At 43.7% G+C, this 21431-nt stretch overlaps 1 protein-coding gene across 4 annotated transcripts; it reads right to left on the bottom strand.

Moving 5' to 3' along the window:
* Positions 1–229: 229 nt before the first annotated feature.
* Positions 230–20445, bottom strand: golgb1 (golgin B1). 4 transcript variants are annotated; one of them, XM_084345613.1, is made up of 20 exons: positions 18767–20445; positions 16887–16965; positions 16003–16194; positions 15798–15911; positions 15488–15655; positions 15281–15403; positions 14871–14984; positions 13919–14621; positions 13730–13806; positions 11851–11917; positions 5472–10512; positions 4981–5392; positions 4660–4893; positions 3743–4579; positions 3402–3595; positions 3144–3303; positions 2708–2808; positions 2558–2629; positions 2084–2174; positions 230–1987 (listed from the first exon to the last, which is right to left on the bottom strand). In XM_084345613.1, the coding sequence occupies exons 2-20, from the start codon at positions 16953–16955 to the stop codon at positions 1850–1852; spliced, it is 8907 nt and encodes a 2968-aa protein (XP_084201739.1). In that variant the 5' UTR covers positions 16956–16965; positions 18767–20445; the 3' UTR covers positions 230–1849. The 4 variants fall into 4 exon arrangements, with proteins under 4 accessions (XP_084201739.1, XP_084201741.1, XP_084201740.1 ...); XM_084345615.1 differs by having other exon boundaries at positions 2084–2168; XM_084345614.1 differs by having other exon boundaries at positions 15488–15652.
* Between the last annotated feature and the right edge of the window lie 986 nt (positions 20446–21431).

Raw genomic sequence — 21431 nt, 5'->3', positions numbered from 1 at the left:
AGCATGACTAGGTCAACAGGCTGTCTATTCAAAAATGTTTGCTCAAACAGCAAAATCACTGATTAATAATAACCCATTTATTTTTAATGACTTCACAAACAATAGGACAAAACGTGTTTTTATGTGCTGAATTTCAACAAAAGAAACAAAAGTCCTAATATGAGTCAATAAGGTCCTAATGTCTGTTTTATAAACAGACACACAAATAATTAATGCTTGACAAGATGAGTCCCTGATCTAAACCACCAACACTTTTATTACAGTTTAGTTTTCTATACAGCCCTTTTTAAGTTATTTACATTAAAAGTACATTTCAGTAGGTGTAAGATGTGAAGAAGAACATGTATGTGAAGAGAAGTTGAGTACAGAGGTTTCATTTCACCGACAGTGAGCCATTAAATAAACAATAATCAAGAGGATGATATCATTTTACATGTAGGTAGTGTAAAACTCTTGGACAATAAATTATGCTACATCTGAGTAGTCAATAATGGGATGGATATCATTAGAAAACACAGCAGTCTTTCTCCTCTGGAATGAATCCACACGGTGGTAAAACATTGCACCCGGATGGCAACTTCACCTGCCATAAAAACTACAGAGTAAAGTTTAAAAGTGTGCAACAGAAGCATGGACAGAGATTTGTCAGAGGGAAAACCCTCATCCAGCTGATAATACATGTACGTATGTACAAATTTCAATATAATGCTCCTTTTCTCAGAATGTGATTTATATATAAGAGGAAATTGGAAAGGAAAACACACAACAGGAATGTGTAAGAACAGAAATTGCACTGTGCTCCGTTTTTGTGCATGAAATGAGCAGAAGAGGAAGAGACGACACCTGAACCTCAAGCCATCCAAACAAAAGTTCAACATATTGGGAACTATGCTCACTTGCTCTCTGGAGACGTTTAAACATTAGACTAAGTGATTAAGAAAACTCTCATATCTGTCTACTGCAAGCAGCCAGTTAGCTTAGCTTAGCACAAAGACTGGAAAAGGGTAAACTAGCCTAGTCGGTTCGCTTAGCTTATCGTCAACCGTTAGCAGCCACACTAGAAAAGGGGAAACTAGCCTGGCGTTCACAAACTGTAACAAAATCTGCCAGCGCCTCTGAAGCTCATTTATTAACATATTTTGTTTGTTTAATCTTCTTTTAAGTGTCGGCAGCAAATTTGGATTCGGTATCCAAATCTTATAATACATCCACGGTTGTTGGGTGTTGAACTTGAGGCCGAAAAAACTAACTTCCTAGTCTCTCCGCTGGTTTCCTGACGACTTCTCAGAGCCAAAATATACTCCAGTCACAGATTATACCGCCTACACATAACCCTCATAAAGCGCAATCTTGTCGTTTTTCTATACTGTCTTGATTAGTTGACAAGTTTACAAATTACATTGGACGGATTTAGTCATATTTGGCTGTTTCCTGTCTTGAATGCTAAGCTAACACATCTGCTGGCTTCAGCGCCATGTGTTAGCGTAGTCCCCTAACATAAAGTGACCCTTTTATATCCGAATCTAAAGGCACGTGAAGAATCTGCTGAAACACTTGATTACGAATCTACTTAAAATTAAACCATGTCCCTTTATGTCCTCTCTGCTTGGAAAACGTATCATACACCGTCTAACTCATACAATAGCAACACAACTAAAATCAGTGACACCAGCTTCCTTTATAAATCCACATACTTTGGCTAAAAGATTACGTCCTTTAAAGTGCAATGTCTGTGTGTAGATATAAGTTATTACATGTAACAATATAAAACATATTGATGGCTTGGGTCAGCTTTGTGTCACCATTTTCTTTCCCCTCCTCTCTCTCTGTTTATAAAGGGAGCTGGTTTTCAAAGGTATCCGCCCATACACAGCAGCAGCAGGACGTGCACAGTGAGCAGATAGAGGCTGAGCAGCAGAGGGGTGCGCTGACGGGAGCAGAAGGCCACTCGGAGCATCCTCATCAAACCCGGGCCACCTCTCCGAGTCTGCAAGGGTACAGGAAACATTCAGCTCATAAGTCTTCATTACTGCAGATATTACGATGACAAATGAGGCGGTGCAGCACATTAGTGGAGCCTTACCCGAGTGACGGCTCCTTCCGGCGGCTCGATGAAAACAGCGGTCTCCGACTGATCCTCTTCTTGTGCAGAGTGCCATTTAGCCTGGCTATGACTGACAATAACAATGAAAACAGATGTTAGCCATCACATGTTGTCGATTGAATACGTTTATCAGCACTAACAGAGTTTACATGCACTTGAAACCATTAACATACAGAAGAGAAACATAAAACAACATGAAACATAAACTAATGTTGTAGTTTTATTATGTGCGGTGTGTATTTAAGAGCTGAAACAGTTAACTACCTCAGCAAAAGAGGTTATGTTTTCACCGGTGCTATGTCTTGGTTGGTGTGTTGGTTTGTGATCAGCATTACACTAAAACTTCTGAACGGATTTGCATGAAACTTGGATGGAGGACAGGTCTCGGCCCACAATAGACCCCATTAACTTTTGATGTGGATGCGTGAGCTCAGTTTGTGTCACATTTCATACCGTTTGAGTCGATCCTGTGTGTCCAGTAGCTGCTCCTCAGCAGCCACCCTCTGATGCATCTCTTCATCCAGCCTGATGTGAAAGAATTAAACACCAGTTAGTATCCATATGTTTTACCAAACCAGTTTTATTTCTGGACCTTTTGTATACCTTCTCTGTAGCTCTTTGACCTCAGCTATGTAGGCGTGGCTGTCTAGCTGGCTACTTCGCTCTTGTGGGGCTCCAGGTGCGCTGTGCATTTCCTCTGTGCCCTGTGAGAACATAATGACATTTTAGAAAAATAACAGCATGTACAACATCCTTATCCAGTCTCACCTGGTCGATTTTTGAGTTTTTATTATGCCCTCTGAGAGCCAAACTTCTGAAAGATTCTGAACAGCTTTGGATCAAGGTAAAATATGTCTAACACCACTTCAGGCCCAATTATTTATTCTCTATGTGGTGAGATGTGAAAATAAAAGATAAAGAAATTCCTCTTAGCTTACAACTCATGTCCACAACCCCTGACAAGGACTCACAAGGAGATTTTGATCCATTTTGAAAATGTTGGAAAACACTGACTTAAAGCATGTGTTCAGACCCGTACCTCTCTCTGATACCGTTCCTGCTCAAGTTTGGGCTTATGTGTGCGAGCTTCCTCCAGCATGGCGTTGAGCTGCCGCAGTTGTTGGTCCCTGTCTGAGAGCGTGGTGAGGGTCTGCTGCTTCAGCTGCTCTGCTTGAGCCATCCAGTCTATACGCTCCAGTCTACCAAACACACAAGACACACCAACTTTTCTTTTTCCTCTTTTCTTTCTCCATATTGAGGATAACAACGACGATAAAACACTGGCTCTGCGCTTTACCTGAGAGTTTCTATTTCCTGCTTGCCCATTTCCACCACATTCTCCAGCTGCATTAAGACACTCAGCATGTCTTCGTTCTTCTTTTTCTCCTCAAACAGCTCCTGGCTGACTTTAATCAGCTCTCCTGCTCCCAGTCGAGCCAGCTCTGACTTCTGCTTCTTGAGCTCTGACGCCTGCGTTTGAAGCTGCTCCAGCTGCACACAAAGCAAAAGAAAGGCAAAGAATATGCTGAAATACTGTAGATATCGATGAAAATCCACAAAATAGTTTAACAGTTCACATCGTTAATGATATTATTCATTATTTGAATATTTACATCTCTTGTCAGACACGTTACTCACCAGTCTCTCCCTGTCATTCTGCAGGGCTTGCAGTGCGTTCTTCAGCCCCCACACTTCTCCGGTGGAGCCTCCCGGGCTGCTGTGCACTGCGTGGACACCTGCCTTGCTCATCTCTTCCAGCTTCAGACTAATTTCCTGGGCTTTGTTCACGGCCTCGTCCCTGCTGTCCTGGAGAGAGGCCATGGCTTTAGAGAACGACTGGTTCTCCGCTCTGAGCTGCGTTGTGGCCTCTTTCTCCTCCAACAGCTTCTGTTCAACAACCAGTAAGTCTCGGGCCAGCTCTGCCACCCTTTCCTGAGCGCTCTCTGACTCGGTCCTCATTACACCTCCCTCCCATTGCAGCTCAGCTAGCTCTTTGCCCCTGCTCTCTTGCTCTTGCCTCTCCTTCTGTAGAGTCTCCTCCAAAGCCTCCACTTGTTCTCTCGCTGCTTGCAGCTGCTCCCTCAGCTTCTCCACCTCTGCGCCAGGAGCATCAATGACCTTTGCTGCTGTTGTAGACTCAACAGCCTGGCTAAGAGTCTCCCTTTCCACTCTGCCTGCTTCTGCTTCTGTCTCCCTGGCTTTGCTAACACTCTGTAACTGACTCTCCAATTCCTCACGTTCCCTTTCAAGAGTAGAGATACGTGCTCGCTGAGCTGCCAGGAGCTGTTTGTGTTGGGAGTCCTTCATGCTCAGAACTTGGTTAAGTTCATCACGGTAGCCGTGAAGCTGAGCAGACAGCTTGGCCTTTTCAGCGTACAGGTCGTCTCTCTGGACCAGCAGAGAGCGCAGCTCCTCCTTCAGGCTGTTGTTCTCACCTGCCGCCTCTTGGATCAGAGTGTCCTTCTCCATCATCACCTGGGACACAACACAAATATTATACTGGACGCTAAAACAAACTCTACAAATATTAGAAGCTTTAGGTTTTTGAACATTACCTGCAGGTGTTTCTCCTCCAGTTGCTTGTACATGTTGAGGACTCTGTCTCTGTCGTCCTGCAGGGAGCCCATGGCCTTCATGAAAGAGTCCAGTCTGGCTTTTCTGTTGTTGCTCTCTTCCTCTGCCTTTCGCAGTTTTTCTTCCAGATCCCGAAGTTCTCCTCGTCTCTGCTCCAGCTCCTCCTCGGCTCCCTTCGCCCTGCTTTCACCCTCCTTTCTTGCCTCCTCTGCAGCCTGTGAAACAAAACACACATTTGTTAAGAACATCTCATGTTTTCCAATTGATTTCTCAGCAAACATCAATGAACAACATGTTCATACCTCAGTAACAGCTTGCTCCTTCTCCCCCAGCATTTCCACTTCTCTCCTCTCCTTCTCATGCAACTCAGTCTGCAGACTCTCTGTCAAGGCTTTAGAGGATCGCAGGTCTGTCTCCAGTTGCTCTACGTTCAGACACAGCCGCCTCTCTTCTGCCTCCCTCTCTCTCAGCTCAGTCCTGGCCTGGTCGACCTCACCCTGCAGCCGACTCACGGCCTCCTCCAGAGCTCTGGTCCTCTGAAGGAGACTCTCCACCTCATTTTTCAGGGCATGGGCTTCGTTTTGTGCAGACTGCAGCTCGGTTGTAGTTTGCTGAAGTTTGCTCTTCTCCTCCTCGAGGGCAGCTTGGCTCTCTGTGACCTTCTTTATCTCTTCTTCCAGTCTCAGCTGCAAATCTTTGTCTGCTTTCTGGAGTCTGGATGAAAAAAAATCGTGTAAGTTTTGAGAAATAAAAGAAAACATTGAAATAAGACAATAAAAAAGATGTGTTTTACCTCTCGACTGAAAGCTGAAGCTCCTCTTTCAGTGTAGATTCTTTCTGAAGCTGTTCTGCCAGGTCCTTGGCTCGTGATTCTGCCCCCCGAATTTCAGCCTCCTTACCCTGCAGAGCATCATTAAAGCGAGTCTCCCACTGTCGGGCCTCATCCAACACTCTGTCCCGGTCGTCTTGCAGTGAGGACATGCAGCGCGAGAAGGCAGCTAACCTGGCCAGAGACTCGTCCAGACGAGCTTGTGTCTCCTGAGCCCGTCTCTCAGCTGCTTCTGCGATCTCTCTGGCCTCCAGAGTGGCTTCCTCTTCTTTGTCCCTGTCGCTGTACGCTTCATCCAGTCTCAGCTCCATCTCCTTGAGCTCGGCTCCCAGCCTGAATCTCACAGAGTCGAGGGTTTGCTCTGCTTCTGCTTTCATTGCGGCCTCTTTCTTTTGGGCATTCTGTTCAAGGTCTGCCTTCTCAGCTAAAGCGTCGCCCGCCTGCTTCTGGGCTTCATCCAGCTGGGATTTGCAGCTCGCCAACTCTGCTTCAGTCCTTTTCAGGTCTTCTACAGTTTTGGAAGTCTCCACCTGGGATTGTTCTAGTTTCTTCTGGAGCTCATCGTGGCTGAGCTGCAGCGCTTTAGCTTCTCTTCCCAGTTCACTGATTCTCTCCTGGTACTTGATGCAGTCCTTCTGCAGCTGACGGACCTCCAGCTGCTTCTCCCTCAGCAGTTCCTCCAGCTGACGTGCTCTGCTCTGGCTGCCTTCCCTCACCCTCTGTGCAGACCTCAGCTGTTGCTCCAGCTCCCTCTGCTTACCGGACTCTGCTTCAGCTTCGGCTCTTTCTCTCTGGGCTTGCCTCATGTCCTCCTCCAGCCTGGCAGCCCGATCACTCTCACTCTGAGCCGCGGCTTCGAGCTCGGCTCGCTCCCTCTCCAACCTCTCCAGCTCTCGCTGCAGCTCAGCGAGGTGCTCCCGATTGTCTGCTGCCTCTTGCTGATAGCCGGCAATGCTCCCGTTGAGCTGAGCTAACTGGTTCATCAGGCGCTCCTCCACGTTATCCTTCTCAGTTTCCAGGCTTCTTAGGAGCTCCTTAAACTGGGCTTCCCTCTTTGAACCCTCTTCAATCAGACTCTTTTCTCTCTCTTTGCTCTCTTGGAGGCATTTCTCCAAAGAGGCCACAAGGCTCTCCTTCTCTTTGCCCTCCTGAAGATCTCGCTCAAAAGAGGCCAGTTGAGCTTTGAGTTCAGCCTCCTGCTGCTGCCACAGCTCCCTCTCCGCATTGACAGCTGCCTCCATCTCCCTCATTTTATCCTCCAATAAAACTTGAGCAGTCATTTCTGCTTTTTCTTCTTCCTCGGGAGGTTGTAAATGTGTTTCTGGTGCATGCACTGCAGCTATTTCATCAGCTGGCGTCTCCTCTCCTTTGTCTTCATTCTGACTCTCAACAGGCTCTGCTCTGGTCATGACTATGTCTGATTTCTGAGCGGTGATAACCTCTTCTACAACAGCTGCAGAGCCAAGAAGAGTAGCCTCAACTACATTGTCCTCTTTCTCTCCTGTTTGTGCAAGTTGTTCCTTCAACTCTTCAACCTGCTGCCCTAAAGAGTCTCGTTCAGCCACTGCAGCGTCCAACTCTGCTTTCAAAGCTCCCAGCTCATCTTGAAGTCTGTCAACTTCAGCATTGAGAACCCTGCTCTCTCGTTTTGTTCCAGTCCTTTCCTGCATCTCTTTCAGTCTCTCGTTCTCCTCCTCTAAATCCAGTATTTTGTGCTGCTTTGTTTTGGCAAACTTTCTCATTTTGTCTTTCACTGAATCCACCTCTTTCTGCGCCTCTTCTGCCTGCCTTTCAGCTTCCTGTCTGGCAGCCTCGTGCGTCCTCACCTTGGCTGAGAGCTCTTGCCTCTCCTGCCTGGCGGCCTCCAGGACTCGCCTCACTCGCTCTGCCTCGTCGCTCACGTTCTCGTACGACTTGAGCAGAGTCTCGTACTCATCCTTCATGCTTTGAACCTTTTCCTCCCATTCTTTGCATGTTCTCGCGGCCTCTTCTTTCGCCAGCTCCACTTCTCTCTTACAGGCGTCTTTCTCGTTCAGTATGCCCTCCATGGCCAGTTTGAGGCTCTCGCAGGATGAGCCTAAGCTTTCGTTTTCCAGTAACGTCCGGTCAACCTCATCAATCAGTTTCACTTTTTCCGCTCTGAGCTTCTCCAGCTCATCCTCGGCTGACTCCATTTTCTGCTGCAGTTCAGCTATGAGCTTCTCAGTTGAAGCCAGTTGTTCCTTCTGGGTTTTGTTTTCTTTTAAAGCATCTTTGCGTGAGATCAGAGCAGCCTGAAGCTTCCGCTGAAGCTGCTGGATCTTCGCCTCGCTGTCTTTTTCCTCCTCTTGCTTCTGTGGAACATCAACCTCCAACCTTTGGGTTTTTTCTTGCTCAGCCTTCAGTTCTTCCTGTAAAGAAGATATTAGCTGATCCTTCTCAGACACTGTGTCCTGCATTGAGTGTATGAGAGAGTTCTGCTCGCTGAGCTGCTGACTCAGCTCCATGATTTCATGGTTCTTATTGTCGAGGAACTGCTTGAAGTCTTCCACTTCAGCCTGAAGACTTGCAATGCAGGATGTAGAATCGGCAGACGCTGCGTCGGCTGCAGCTTCCATCTCTGCTTTCAAGGATTCAGCGTAAGACTCTGCTTGGCGATGCTTTTCTCGAAGATCATTAATTTCATCTGAGAGTGCATCGATCTGTCTTTCCTTTTCTCGCAGTGCTTTTAGCTCTTCGCCCACTTCCAAAACTTCAGCCTCCTTCTGCGACAAACTGGCTTGGGTTTCCTGCAGCTGCTTCTCTAGCTCTGCGTTAGCAATCCGCACAGTTTGGATCTCTTCAGTGAGAGCTTTCAGAGATTCCTCCATTTGTGCAGAAAGAACGTCAGACTTCTCTGCAGGAGGCCGAATTGGATCGCTGGATTGTGGTTGTGATGAATCCGCCTCAGATGAAGCAAAATCCACCCAATCCTCCTGGACCCAGTCACCTGCTGCTTGCTTTTCCAACTTTTCAGCCAGTTGCTTGCCCTCTTGGTGAGGCACTTCCTCCCTTTTTTCTTCGAACTCTCTCAGTTTAGTCAGAAGAACTTCTCGCTCGTCGCTCTGCAGCTCAAAACGCTCCATCAGATCGCTGTATTCTTCTTTCTGCTGCTTCAGCTGCTCACGGTGGTGCCTATCTTTCTCTTTTGCTTTGCGGATGGTCTCCTTGCGAGACTCTTGGGCCTCCTGAACTTTCTTCTGAAGGGTTTCACACTCGGCTTCAAGAGAAGTCACTTGGGATTGTAACACAGTTGTTTCAGATGAAGTGTCGGCCTGCTGAGAGTGTTCAGCCTCTTCGCTTAGCTTTTCATTCAGAGCAAGCGCCTCGGTGAGAGCTTGATCCTGCTGGCTGATCCTCTGCTCAAGAGTCTCAACTGTCTCTTCTTTGGATCTTAGAGCTTGCTCCAGTTCGATGAGTTTAGCCTCCATTTCTTCAATCTCAGGTCCTCTAGATTGTTCTACCTCTGGAGTTTCTACCTTTTGCTCTTTCCATTTCTTTGCTTCGATCTCAAAATCAGCAACTTTCTTCATGAGCTCTTTGCGTTGCACAAGAGCAGCCTGCAGCTTCTTCTTTGTGGTCATCAGTTGGCTTTCGAGCACTCCTTTCTCTTTTCGCAAACTAGCAAGTTCATCGTCTTCATGAGCAGCTGAGTCTTCACTACTAACATTATCTTTCTCATCTTTGACTTTCTCCAGTTCCACTATCTGCTCTTTCAGTTTATTGACTTCTCTGTCTGTCTGGAACTTCTCTTCTTCTGCCTGGAGGAGTTTAGCGGACATGCTGTCACTGAGCTCCATCACCTCTTGCTCCTTTTGGCTGAGACGAAGGTGCAGCTCGCTGATCTCTGAGTCCTTCTTGGACAAAGTGTCATTGTTGATCTCTGACGTCTGAGAGTATTCCAACATGCTGTTTTCCATTTCTCGAAGCCTCCTTTCAAGCTCAGAGGAGAGGAGCTCTCTGTCCTCCAGCTGAACACTCAGCATCCTGAACTGTCCCTGCTGCTCAGTGAAAGCTTCACGGGCCATTTCCAGATCTGCCTGCAGGGCCTGGATCTTCTCCTCCTTTGCGTTACTTTGAGTGGTTAAAATTTCTATCTGTTCTTCTAGAAGCTGCATTTCTACGCTGTGTTTATCCACCACAGAGCTGCCCTGCTGGGAAAGCTTGTCCACCTCCTCTCTGGCTGATTGAAGCTCCTCTGCAAAATGATTCACCTTTAACTCGGCCTCTTCTCTGGCAGCATTGAGAGACTGTGTGTCTTCTTCCAGGCTCTTGATTTTCTCCTGTGACTCTGCTGCTGCGTCTCTGAGCCTCTGCAGTTCAGCCAAAAGCTCGCTGTACCTCTTCTGAAGCTCCTCAGCTAACGCCTGAGCGAAGACCTGACCAGAGGGTTCGTTTCCATCTGTGGAGGAAGAACTCTGGTGAGTTACATGAACTTGTACCGACTCTCGGATGATGACAGAGGAGGACTCGACTTGAACTGTGGAGGTCTCCGACTCCATGCTCGTTGCCTCCCACGACGACTGCAGCTGCATCTGGCCAAAGTCCTGCATTAAGGATGGCCACTCCTGGCCTCCATCTTGATTCATAGCTTCCAGGAGGGTCCAGCTGCTGTGGGCCACCTCTGAATCTGAACTGGCAACCATCTCATCCGAGGAGGTCCCTTTGGATTCTTCTGGGGATTCAGACTGGTGTCCAATAAGCTCTGGGCTGCTCTCATTATCAGCAGGAATGGAGATGACCGAGGTGTCTTCAGCAACTAAAGTGGTCTCCTCGTCTTGTGTGTCCTCCATGAAGTCAGTGAGGGCTGCAGAGCTGTCACGTGAGGGCGTGCTGGCGTCCTGAGCCTGATCTGGAGTTTGATCATCGTTCTCACAGGATGCAACCCCACTGGAGATCTGCTCTTTAGCCAGTCTGAGAGACTCCTGTAAGGCGGCCAGCTCGTTGTCTTTTTCTAACAGCTGCTGCTCCAGTTCAACGATGTGAGCTGTAAGACAACAAAGTAGAGTATGTAATTAGAAAAACACATTTTGGACTTCTGTATTTGCTCGTAATGCGTACTGAGGGGAGATTCCTTCTCTAAGCCTCTCAGGGTTTTTTGAATCCTGCACAATCTGTTTCTTTTATTTTGTTGCTGTGTTTCTGCTGTTTTGTTTTACTGTGCAACCTGATAAATCGAAATTAAACTAAAACAGGGAATTTGGTTTTCTGTGTCCTGTGACTGCATCAGAAAGTTTCCTTTCAAGTGGATTAAAGTGTTTTGGCATATGATCACACGTTTAATTCATAACCAATCAGAAATATCTCAAGTCAAGCAGAAGATTGTAAAATGAGATGTTTTAAAAATAGATGCTGGAAGAAATAATGTTGTCTCGCATTTTAAATCCAAACCTTTTCGTATTACAGACTTGTAGTGTACTTTTCTGCAATCTGAAGATAATAGAAAAAACACTCTGAATAGTGGAAGGAGACAGTTTTGTTGTTCTTTGTCTCGCTGTTTGGCTCCTAAGAGCCTGTTAGTGGTTATCTATTTAAAGTTGTTGCAGGTTGATCAAAGGGAGAAAACAAACCACCCCAACTCTAATCCATACAGCCTAACAATTACTTTACGTAACAAGTAATAACTCATCAAGTAAAAATGTCTCATCTAACAACAAAAGCTTCAGAAGAGGGTTTGTGCTGCTCAGATACACAACAGATCAAAGTTCATTCTGAGAGCTTGTCATTTAGAAATGTAATATTTAACTAAACAAAATCAATCCCGGAAACAGAATGAACTATTTTTATTATCTTGGTCGGTCTAGTTGAAGACTTCTGCACATGAACACACTGCACAAAAAATAATAAAAATAAAACAAAGACAGGATGATGTCCTGAAGTATGACTTTGTAAACTTTTCCTCTCACACTGTTTGACAGCTGAAAACACCTTCACAGCACCCAGAATTGATTTAAAAGCAGAGCAGTGGTGCCAAAACTTTTTCACTTGTAGGGAAACTACTTGGCCACAGGCTGACTTGGCTTGTCTCGTAAGTAGAAGCACCACAACAATATTTATATTATGTAATTAAATTAAAACTATTGATGCATCAGTGTGAAGGGATCACTTAGAAGTTGCAGCTGGTAAGAACTTTATACTGGCGGGTAGCTTCATCTGTAAAAAAGCATAATATGGCTGCAACTGATGGTTAATTTTATTTACAGATTAATTGTCTTTGACAAGCAGAGCAAAATTCCTTTTTACCGTCTGTGTGAACATTGAAGGGTTTGATTGTTTTGATGTAACGTATGAATATTATTTTGGGAGTGATATCCTGTTTTTGTACCTTTTTTAGCTTCAGCTTCAGATGAATCCTCTGCTGATGGTTCAGTCACGTCATCTCTTTCAGACATCTGAAACAGACAGACACAGAAAATGAGAACTGGCAGGATTGAAACTTTTTGATCATTTATTTAATCATCCACTAGAAGAAAAAGGAGGAATGACACTTTAAAAAACTCAATATGGTGACACTAACAATTTAAATCTCTATCAGCTGCAGACACGGCTGTAGTGTTAGGTGAAGGTCAGGTATGACAGCGGATCAGTGCAGAAGGGATTAGACGTGCTTCCTCACAGCGAGTTGAAGTGTTGTACTGTATTAAGTACTGTCTATGACCCTGCTCCTGTCCTGTCTGGGACACCTGGCCAGACACCGCTTGTGTCTCTGAGCCAGGTGTAGAGGACGAGACCAGTCCGACCGCCCTGCTCTCAAAACAAAAGTTGACTCCGCAAACTTTATTTAAGTGAAAGAGGAAAAGTGCTCATGAAAAGGCTGTCTGGCTTTGTAGACAAAACTACTTTAAATTAAATAATTAAAAGTTCTTATTCTTGAGCTTACACTAAGCTACATATCTTCTACTTCAATACCTTTTTTTAATCATAAAAACAGAGACGGAGAGACGTTACAAAGGCACTGAGAGACTTTGAAGTTAAAGCCTCGCAGAGATGATAAAACTTACAGAATATTTCAGAGCTATTTAAGAATTCCTTTTGAAGTTTATATCTCAAGAAAAATAAGCTGCTTTCATCCGGTGTCAAGCAGGTAATGATCCCCAAAACAACTTCAAGATTTCATTCGCATTGTGATAGGAATGTGAATCATCTGGACTTGTGTTTCTCCAACTTTTAACATCGTGTACCACCTTGAAAATGATCAGGTACCACAATTATGACCAACATACCTACAACACAGGAGTGTTGGTGTACTCTGTTCAGCTTACTGCAAGTAGCCACTAGCACTCAGTTAAGTGTTGTCATTGTCAGTTCAGTTCCCGTTTGGAGCCATGTTTATAGTGTTTTTGAACCTCTCATTTTACCGCAGCTTGCTATCGTGCCGTCACAGTTTGAATTAAGACGTATGCGACGTGCATGAAGTGACTACAAATACAATCATATTAGAGGAAAGACAAAACTTACTAAAAATATTTCATTTTAAGTACTTTAATTTGAAATTCAACTGCATGTTGATGGCATTTTATATTTTTAAATTAACTTTAAAAGACATACGTTGGATTCCTCTGGGTATCATCGAAGGTCCTCGGTACCACAGTTTGAGATCTAGATCTCTAGACCACATTTGGAGGTGATTTGCCTCATTTGTAAAATCTCAGCCAGGTGAGAATGTAGTCTGTACAGTATGACCACATTCTTCTAGCTAATAACTCCAAGTAGTAGCTAGAAGTCTAAGTGATGAATGCAGGGTGAACAATTTAATATTTTTTTAAACGTTTCAAGACATTTTAACCAAATTTAAGACTTTTTTGAACAAATCCAGGTTACTTATAAAGGTATGTAGTATATATATATGTGGTCCTGTGCAGAGGAAGGTTTTATGCAGAGGTGGCAAAAGTACACACTTTCTTTTACTCGTGTGGAAGTTATGCTTTTAAAGCATAATATCTTAAAAAATCAAAGGACAGTAAGTGACGGACAGCAGCAGCTGGTTCCTCTGACCTCAGGTGCACCGTGTTTGTTGAAGAGTCCACAAGCTCTGCCTAACTTATTTACATAGTGAGATCTCGTCACATCGCAGGCAGAATCAAGATTTAAATCCCAACAGACAATACAAAGGCTCTTGGATCGGACGGCATCATCCAGATAATGCATCCAGAGACAGATGATATGTTAATACCAGGTGCAAATGAGTTCCTCTTGGCACTGACCGTGACGATTTGCTGCTCCAGCTCTTGTATCTTGGCAGCGGTTTCCTCCTGTTCTGTGTTTTTTCTGTCTAGTTGTTCTGAAAATCAGAGATTCATCATAAAATATCTCATCATATAATATAATACTGAAGGGTTGGGATTAACACACTGAATTTCATGAAAAGATAAAACCCAGGCACATTTTCTTACCCTGAAGGGTTTCCATGGTGTGGGTGAGCTCGGCACAATGTTCCTCACTCTCACTGCGTTCATCTTTCAGCTTCGTCAGTTGTGTCTCGATAGACTGCACAGCGTCCAGGACCAGGGAGAAGTCAGCAGGGAAGGGGAGCTCCTCTGTTGATTGCCCATCTTCTGGAGCCAAAGAACGAAGTTGTCTCCATATTTCAGCCAAGAACTCACCCTTCCTCTGAGAATCTTCCTGCTCCTCCTTCAGTGAAGCCAGCTCTCGCTCTAGTTTCTCCACTTCTGACTTCTCCCTCTCTGGGGCGTCCTGGCTGGCATGCTCGACTACCTCCCTCATAGATGCAAGCTCACTTTCAAGCCGAACTATTTCCGCCCTGTCTCTCTCTGAAGCATCGTGGCTCACTTGGACGGCTGCAAGCTCAGCCTCTTTCATCACAGCTAGTTCTCTCTCCAACCTGGCAACTTCCATCCTCTCGCTCTCCAGAGCCTCCTGACTAACATGCTCTGCCTCTCTCAAGGAGGCCAGCTCGCTCTCCTGCCTCGCCACCTCCATGCTCTGCCTTTCCAAAGCCTCCAGGCTGGTTCGGAGGGCTGCGAGTTCAGCATCGGCCCTGCTGGACTGTTCGACCCACTGCTGCCTCTCCTCCTCCCTCTGCTTAACGGCCTCGGCCAACTCCTGCTCCATCTGCCGGAAATGAGCAGTCAAGATCTGTGCAGAAAGAGAACGAGGCAGAGAGGAGGAGGATGTTAGTGGGTGTGTGTTTTGTGGCTCAGCCAAACAATGCATACTAATGACGATGTAGGGTGTGTTTGTTTGAGCAGTCATCTTTTCATCAAGCAGGAGCAGGTTTCATTAGACGTGAAGCATATGTAAATATCTGCCAATGTGTGGAACAGTGTCTAAACCAACATGCTTTAAGTAGCTGCACATTGGCATCCAGAACAACAGGATCTGTACCTGTTTCTGCTGGTCAGCACTGCTCACTTCCTGCTGCAGCATCTCCAGCACTTGGGACCGAGAGTTTAAGGACTCCTCGAGCTCCTCACAGCGCCTCTGTGCTGCATTCAGGGCCTAGGAGGAAGAAAAAGACCAAATCGTATTCAGGGTAAACTAACCTTTGAAATCAGGCCTTCACCTGCTGAATAAAACACAACCTAACAATGAATTAAGATAATAACCAGCATATAAATCGACAATAATTAAACGACAATCACATTTAGTGTTGTTGCAGCTCTAAAATCAACATAAAAAGAGATGAAAACGAGAAAAAGTCAGAAACACACTTAGACTATGGGTTGAATTGGTGAATTATAAATGAATTAACCACAAATTAGGAGTCAGTTAATTGATAAAACTGCTGGATGTACCTGCTGAAGCTCGCCATCATTCTGAGTCTGTGCCGAGACCCTCAGCAGCTCTTCTTCATGTTTCTGGATCTGCTCCTGGAAACGCACGTCCTTCTCACAGACTACAGCCTGCAGCTTCCGCAACTGAAAACAAAAAAACCCCAAATCATTCAGGAAGAGCTCTGTCATGAAACCTCAACATCTTAATTCAAGACAAAGCGTCGTCACCTGTTCAGCATGTGCAGACTCTTTCTCTTGAAGGAGCTGTTCTGTGGTCTGGAGTTGCTCCTGAAGCCCTCTGTTGTTCGCCTCCTCCTCGCTCAGCTTGTTTTTAAGTTCCCGGAGCTCCTCCTCGACTGCAGCATCGGCTCCTGTGAAAGAGCTGTCTGGACTCTGCTGCAGACAAAACAGATGTTCAAGTTAGATAAAAAAAAAAAAACCAGAGTGCTCTAGCTTTATTATTAGTTTGTGGTTAGCGAGACGCAAAAGAGAGCTAGAGGTGGAGCCTACAATCATGACTAAGATGAATCAGACTTACTGTTGCACCTCCCTGTCCTTTCAGTTCAGTTATCTGTTTGGTGAGTGAGGCCATCTTTGCTTTGGCCTGAAGTTTGAGTTTGGTGAAGCGGGCCTCAGCTTCATCTTTGTCATTCTGCAGACAGGAAGCAAAAGAAGTATATGTGCTCAGTCAGGAAAGACGTTACTTTGCATAAAGAATATAGTGACTTTTAGAGACTTGATACCTTCAGCTGTGCATCTTTGTTGGTCAGCTCAGTGTCCTTCTGGACGAGCTGGGTGTCTTTGTCTCGGATGAGCTCCTTCAGGTGGACCACCAGTTGTTCCAGGTGAGCCAGCCTGTCCATGACCTCCTCAGGCGCCTCAGACTCCACCGGAGACTGGCTCTCATCGGCGGGGAGCTGAGGCACCAGCGTGCCCTGGTTACAGAAACGGATAAAGTCAGTTTGTTTGCCATAGTAAGTGCAACTCAACCTGTATAAAACAGCAACATAACGTCTTTGTTATGTCTGAGAAAACAACTCTGATGATGTGATTACGGTCAGAGTTATGTCAACATTTTGAGTCAGCGAGTGAATTTGCCTTCCTTGTTTATCTTGCATCACATATTTAGATATCCTGGAAGTATGTAATAGAAGATACAACTGTCTCTGACCTGTTTATGTGGAAAAAAAGCTGTGCGCACTGCTACGAAACTTGGACAATGAATCGGGTGCATGATAGGGAGAACAATCAAGATAAACAAATCTCCGGCAATCACAGATAATCAGCCTTCTTTTTTATTTTTTGGCAAAAAAACAAAACAAATGTGTTTCAGCTGGATGCCCTCATCAGCCAATAAATACACAAAAACAATAAATAAAAAAAGACTACTTAATCTGTGAGTGTTTTCTTTGTTTTGATCTATTTCTGTAAAGATACGACGCCTAAAGAAATCATCTTTGTTTGCTTCAAAACATGAGAGTCAAGCAGACATTTCCTGTCATCATCTTCAGAGGATAAAAAGCTCTTGAGGGTGTTAAAATTGAACCAGACACAAAATATACAAATGCTTATTAAACAGCTGGGGAAACATAACTCTTCATCTTTAATGAATGTGTTGCCATCTCACCTGTGGGTCTCCATCTGGGGCCTCCTCTCCAGAGAGCTCCTGGAGGACCGTGGCCAGACGGCTGAACATAAAGGCGGCACTGCAAGGAGGGAAATAATAACAAAGTCTTTGAGGCTTCAGTGTAAACCAACAATAGTAATGTGTGTGACATATAAATCATTCCTTTGCTGCACCTGCGCACACCCTGCTTTGTTTGCTGTAGATAAAATGGTGGAAACGTAACACCTATTCATCAAAACCGTTCTGCTGTTGACACAGTCTATAATGTCCTCCGTCAATGTTAAGCCTGTGTATTTTTTTTAGCTGCAAGCAGGGTTTTTTTATTTATTTATAGTAGCATAATTGCAGCCTACAGTTAAACCTGTCTTGCGTCCATGATGCACTTGCCCTTCTTCGAAGACGCTGCCAAGAACAGCTTGAAGTGCTGCCTGACGCTGATGCTGAATGACATGTCCTCTGAGGTGTGAATATACACAGAGTCCCGAGCATATTTACTGTATTACACTGTTGTATGTACACAGTGTCAGCAGGCGGAGGCAGGAAACATTACACCAAAGCTGAATCTGTTGGTCGAGCAGTCAAAGGCTACTACCAAGTATTTACCGTATTGATTAATCGATTATTTTAAAGATTAATCGATTAGTTGTTTGCGCTGTAAACTGTGAGAAAATAGGGGAAAATGTCAGTCAGTGGTTCCCATTACAAAATAGGGTAACACTTCATTTTACAGGTCCGGAAATCGCATAGTAAGTAGGTGTTAATTACCAAGCAACACATTTGCAATAACCTTCAAATTACAACAATAATTACCTCAACGTTTATTGTAATTTACCCCTCAATTATTCAATAATCATCTTTTTTTTTACAACAAACAGTTAATAAATATCTGATAATTTCTTTAACACATTTCCTGAAAACTTCCAACTAAACTTCTGCTGTTCATCCCAATTTAATTTACAATTAAACAACACGAAATTGAAATGAGTTGTTGCAGCTTAATTTATAAATATTTTCTGCCCAACTTCTGCAGGAAGTACTTATTTAAAAATGATGGAATGAAAAGCAGTATTTTGATACAGTCATCGGTCTTTTCCTAAAAATGACATGGGATATTTTAGTGTTTCACTTGATTTGTTTATTCTGTGACTTATCTGAATCTTCATTTTGTGCTTTGTGAATATTTTATTAACACATTTCATTTGATGTTTATATGCACATGCATATATGCACCCATATCCCAATATCCCTAACTAATTGTGTAATAAGCAGACTAACTTGTACATTAGGTCATATAAGTGTATTACATTTTATTTATTTATTACTTCAATTGGATATTTGCAGCTTTTTATGACCCACACAGTTGTGCACCACCATGCTTGCTGAAGCATATTTTAGATAATGTCTCACATTTCCTCCTCTAAACCAGAACAACACATTAGCAGACAGCCCCAGCCTGTTTACTCCCGAGTCGGACCGGGAAGCACCGACTCCTCCCGAGCCCGCCGGACACTCCACTGCGGCTGCGTCACTCTTTTTGTGAACAGCAAAGATTATAGCAAGCTAACGCGAAAATGGACGGCAAACTTTTCACACGGCTGGACGGCGACATTTTAAAAAAGCAGTAGACACATTAGGAGATTAAGAAAAGGTGTCGTGAGCGGGCTGGTCCGTGGAAACCTCCAGTGTTTACTCTGGACTGTAGTTCCCACGGAACTGTAAGTTAGCTGAGGCTAACTTAGCTAGCTAACGCTGATTACTCGTAAATAAGGACAGCTTCTCTAAAAGCCTGCCTCGCTGGGGTTTTCTCCTCCGTGCGTGACAGCTCAGCTGTGCAGCCCGCAAAAAGGTGTCTTTTTCAAAAGAGAGGACCTTTAACTCACCTGTGCGAGTGCTTCCCAGGTAAATGTATCCGCTTTTTATCTGAAATATTTCCTCGGATGGATGTCAGAGCATAGCCACATCACCAAACATTCCCGGAAACAGAGCTTCCTGAGCTCTGATTGGACAGCCGGGGAGCTACGTGTGTCAGGGACCGTCTGCAAGTTCCCAAGCGTCGACTCCTTCCTAGGGAGCATCTGCAAGGAATATAAGTTTTTAAAAAAAACGAAAAATGAGCCCCTAAGCCAAAAATACACAGATTTTCTACACCTGGAAGCATAAAGAAGACACAATGAAGATGGCAGGACATGATCAAAGAGTCAATCTGATCATCAACCAGGGCAGGCAGCTGGGGAGGAGTCTGATGCTGCTGGCACACTACACCACAGTGTTTGTGGCCTTCGTGGGGCGCACGGTGCAGTGGATGGTGGATGCGGTGAAGTGGACCAGCCTGTTTGCACGCTACACAGTGTCAGTGTTTGACTCCATCTACAGACACCTGCACTGGGGGAAGAGGAAAGGCGCCAGAGAGATCTGCCCGAGCTCGGACATGGAGCCACAGTGACTTGGTGTTTATTATAACTGTGTCGTCGAGACAGGAAAGCCAAATCAGCATAACAGAGTATGTAAAAGAAGCTGAAGGAAGAAAAAGAAGGAACTCCTGATAGTGGATGAAGAGTGAAAATGAGGCCTTAATGAAGTCAGAAGAAATATGGCTTTTTACTTTTTTAAGCTCTTAAAACATAGTCTTATTAGTGGTATATTTGTATATGTGGTGACATTTATTCCTTATTTTTGTTATTGTAATCGAAAAGCTCTTCCAACATGTTGGAAACAAAATGGGTCTGACAAACCTGCTGATATGACTGTTCATGCAAATGTATCACAGGGTAATTCAAATTAAAGTAAGGTACGCCTTTTCCGTATAACATTATTGCACTTACAGCGGAGAGAGGGTGTAGTTTTTAAACTGACGGCTACTCGAACATGAAAGCTTTTGCAGCCAAATGATTTTATTTTTTACGTCTGTGCCTGTCGGAAGTATAAAGAAGAATCTCATTTTGCTGTAACATCTGTTGGTTTTATCGCAAATTGTGACATAACGAGCTACCAAACTGACTGCACCAGTTATCTGTGGAGATGCTGCTTCCTGTGGTTTTCCTGTGGTGATTTCAAACTTGTATTTTGAAACTTAAATGGCCAGAAAGAAACACTACATTTCTGCTGAATGTAATCCCTGTAAACCTTTGCTGGAACGCTGATGTGAGAAAGTGAAATGTTACTTTAAGTTGCTGCATTTACTGATTAAGTTTTTTTTTACTTTTTTATATTTTCATTAACAGTACGTTTAGACTTCATTTTAAGCACTGACATATATAAACGTGTTATTTTTCTTTATTTCTTGTTTGCAAAATGTTGGAAACATTAACCACATGCATACTGCTTTAAAATATGATTCTAAGTCGTTGTGGTAAAGTAAGGAAGTGGTTCAACAAGCACTAAAATATGTTTGTTTTATTTTCCTTGTTTCTTGTATTGACACTAAGATCAAAAAGCTTTCTGCAGTGTTTTGATATTGATTTGACTAAATCAAACTGTAGTGTTTAAGTTACTATACCAATCAGCCATGGCTCACGCCGTCTTGGTTTTAAACTGTGGTATCCAAATAAAATTCTCAATCATGTAATATTTTGTAGTTTATTTGATTTATTATCTTATTTAAGCAGCAACTTACTAATTTTATTATCATTTTATTAATGATGAATTTGCTGATTTGTCTCTAGCTTCCTCCTCAAATCGTTGTTGTATTTTGTCAGAAAATATTTGTTTTCATTCAGACAAATAATGTATACAACATAACATATTCAGTTCATACATACGTGTAACTTGTAACGTGTAACATCACATAAGATGGCCAAATCACCCCCTGGCCACCAATCCAAACATACCATGGCACTGAACATGTCATAACCAAAAAAACAAACAATCATCCCTCAAACAAATACTTGTAACATGTACATATACACAATACCTACACATATACAGATAATGTACTGTACGTACATAATAATACACACTTGTTTAGACACAACCACTCACAAAAACATTGATATTCTAGTTCAAAATATATAAGCTTAAGCCCTTTCAATGACCAATGTCTATTTGTCCTTTTCAATAACTTTCAAGGCCCTCAAATTCCCAAATTTAAATGATTTCAAGGAGTTGTGGGAACATTGGAAATGTAAGCATCACATGACTTTGCAAAATACTACAAAAACAATGTGGGATATAAACAACAAAAAGAAAAGGTAAAACACAAAGATGATATTTGATAAATCAGTATTGAGTAAAAGTACTGAAACCACAACTTAAAAATACTTGATTACAAGTGAAGTGAATTCAAGAGTAAGTAAACTAAAAATACAGAAATGTCATTAAAATGTACTACTTAAATTGATGCCGTTACCCTTTAAAGCTGCTACAGGTAGCTTTCATTTCTTGTTGATTCTGGCGCCCCCTGTGGACGAAAGCAAAATACACTTTTAGTGCCGTGCGACCAGACTGAAGAGCAGCTCCTCAGGCTGTCAGACCCCTCAACTCATCTCAGCACAATGCCATTAAAAATTGTTTAAATTGTATGAACTTATCCGACCTGGTGACAGGCAT

This window comes from Pagrus pagrus (genome assembly GCF_965226575.1).
Source record: "Pagrus pagrus genome assembly, chromosome: 23".
NCBI lineage: Eukaryota > Metazoa > Chordata > Actinopteri > Spariformes > Sparidae > Pagrus > Pagrus pagrus.
This window is presented reverse-complemented; position numbering and strand designations above follow the sequence as displayed.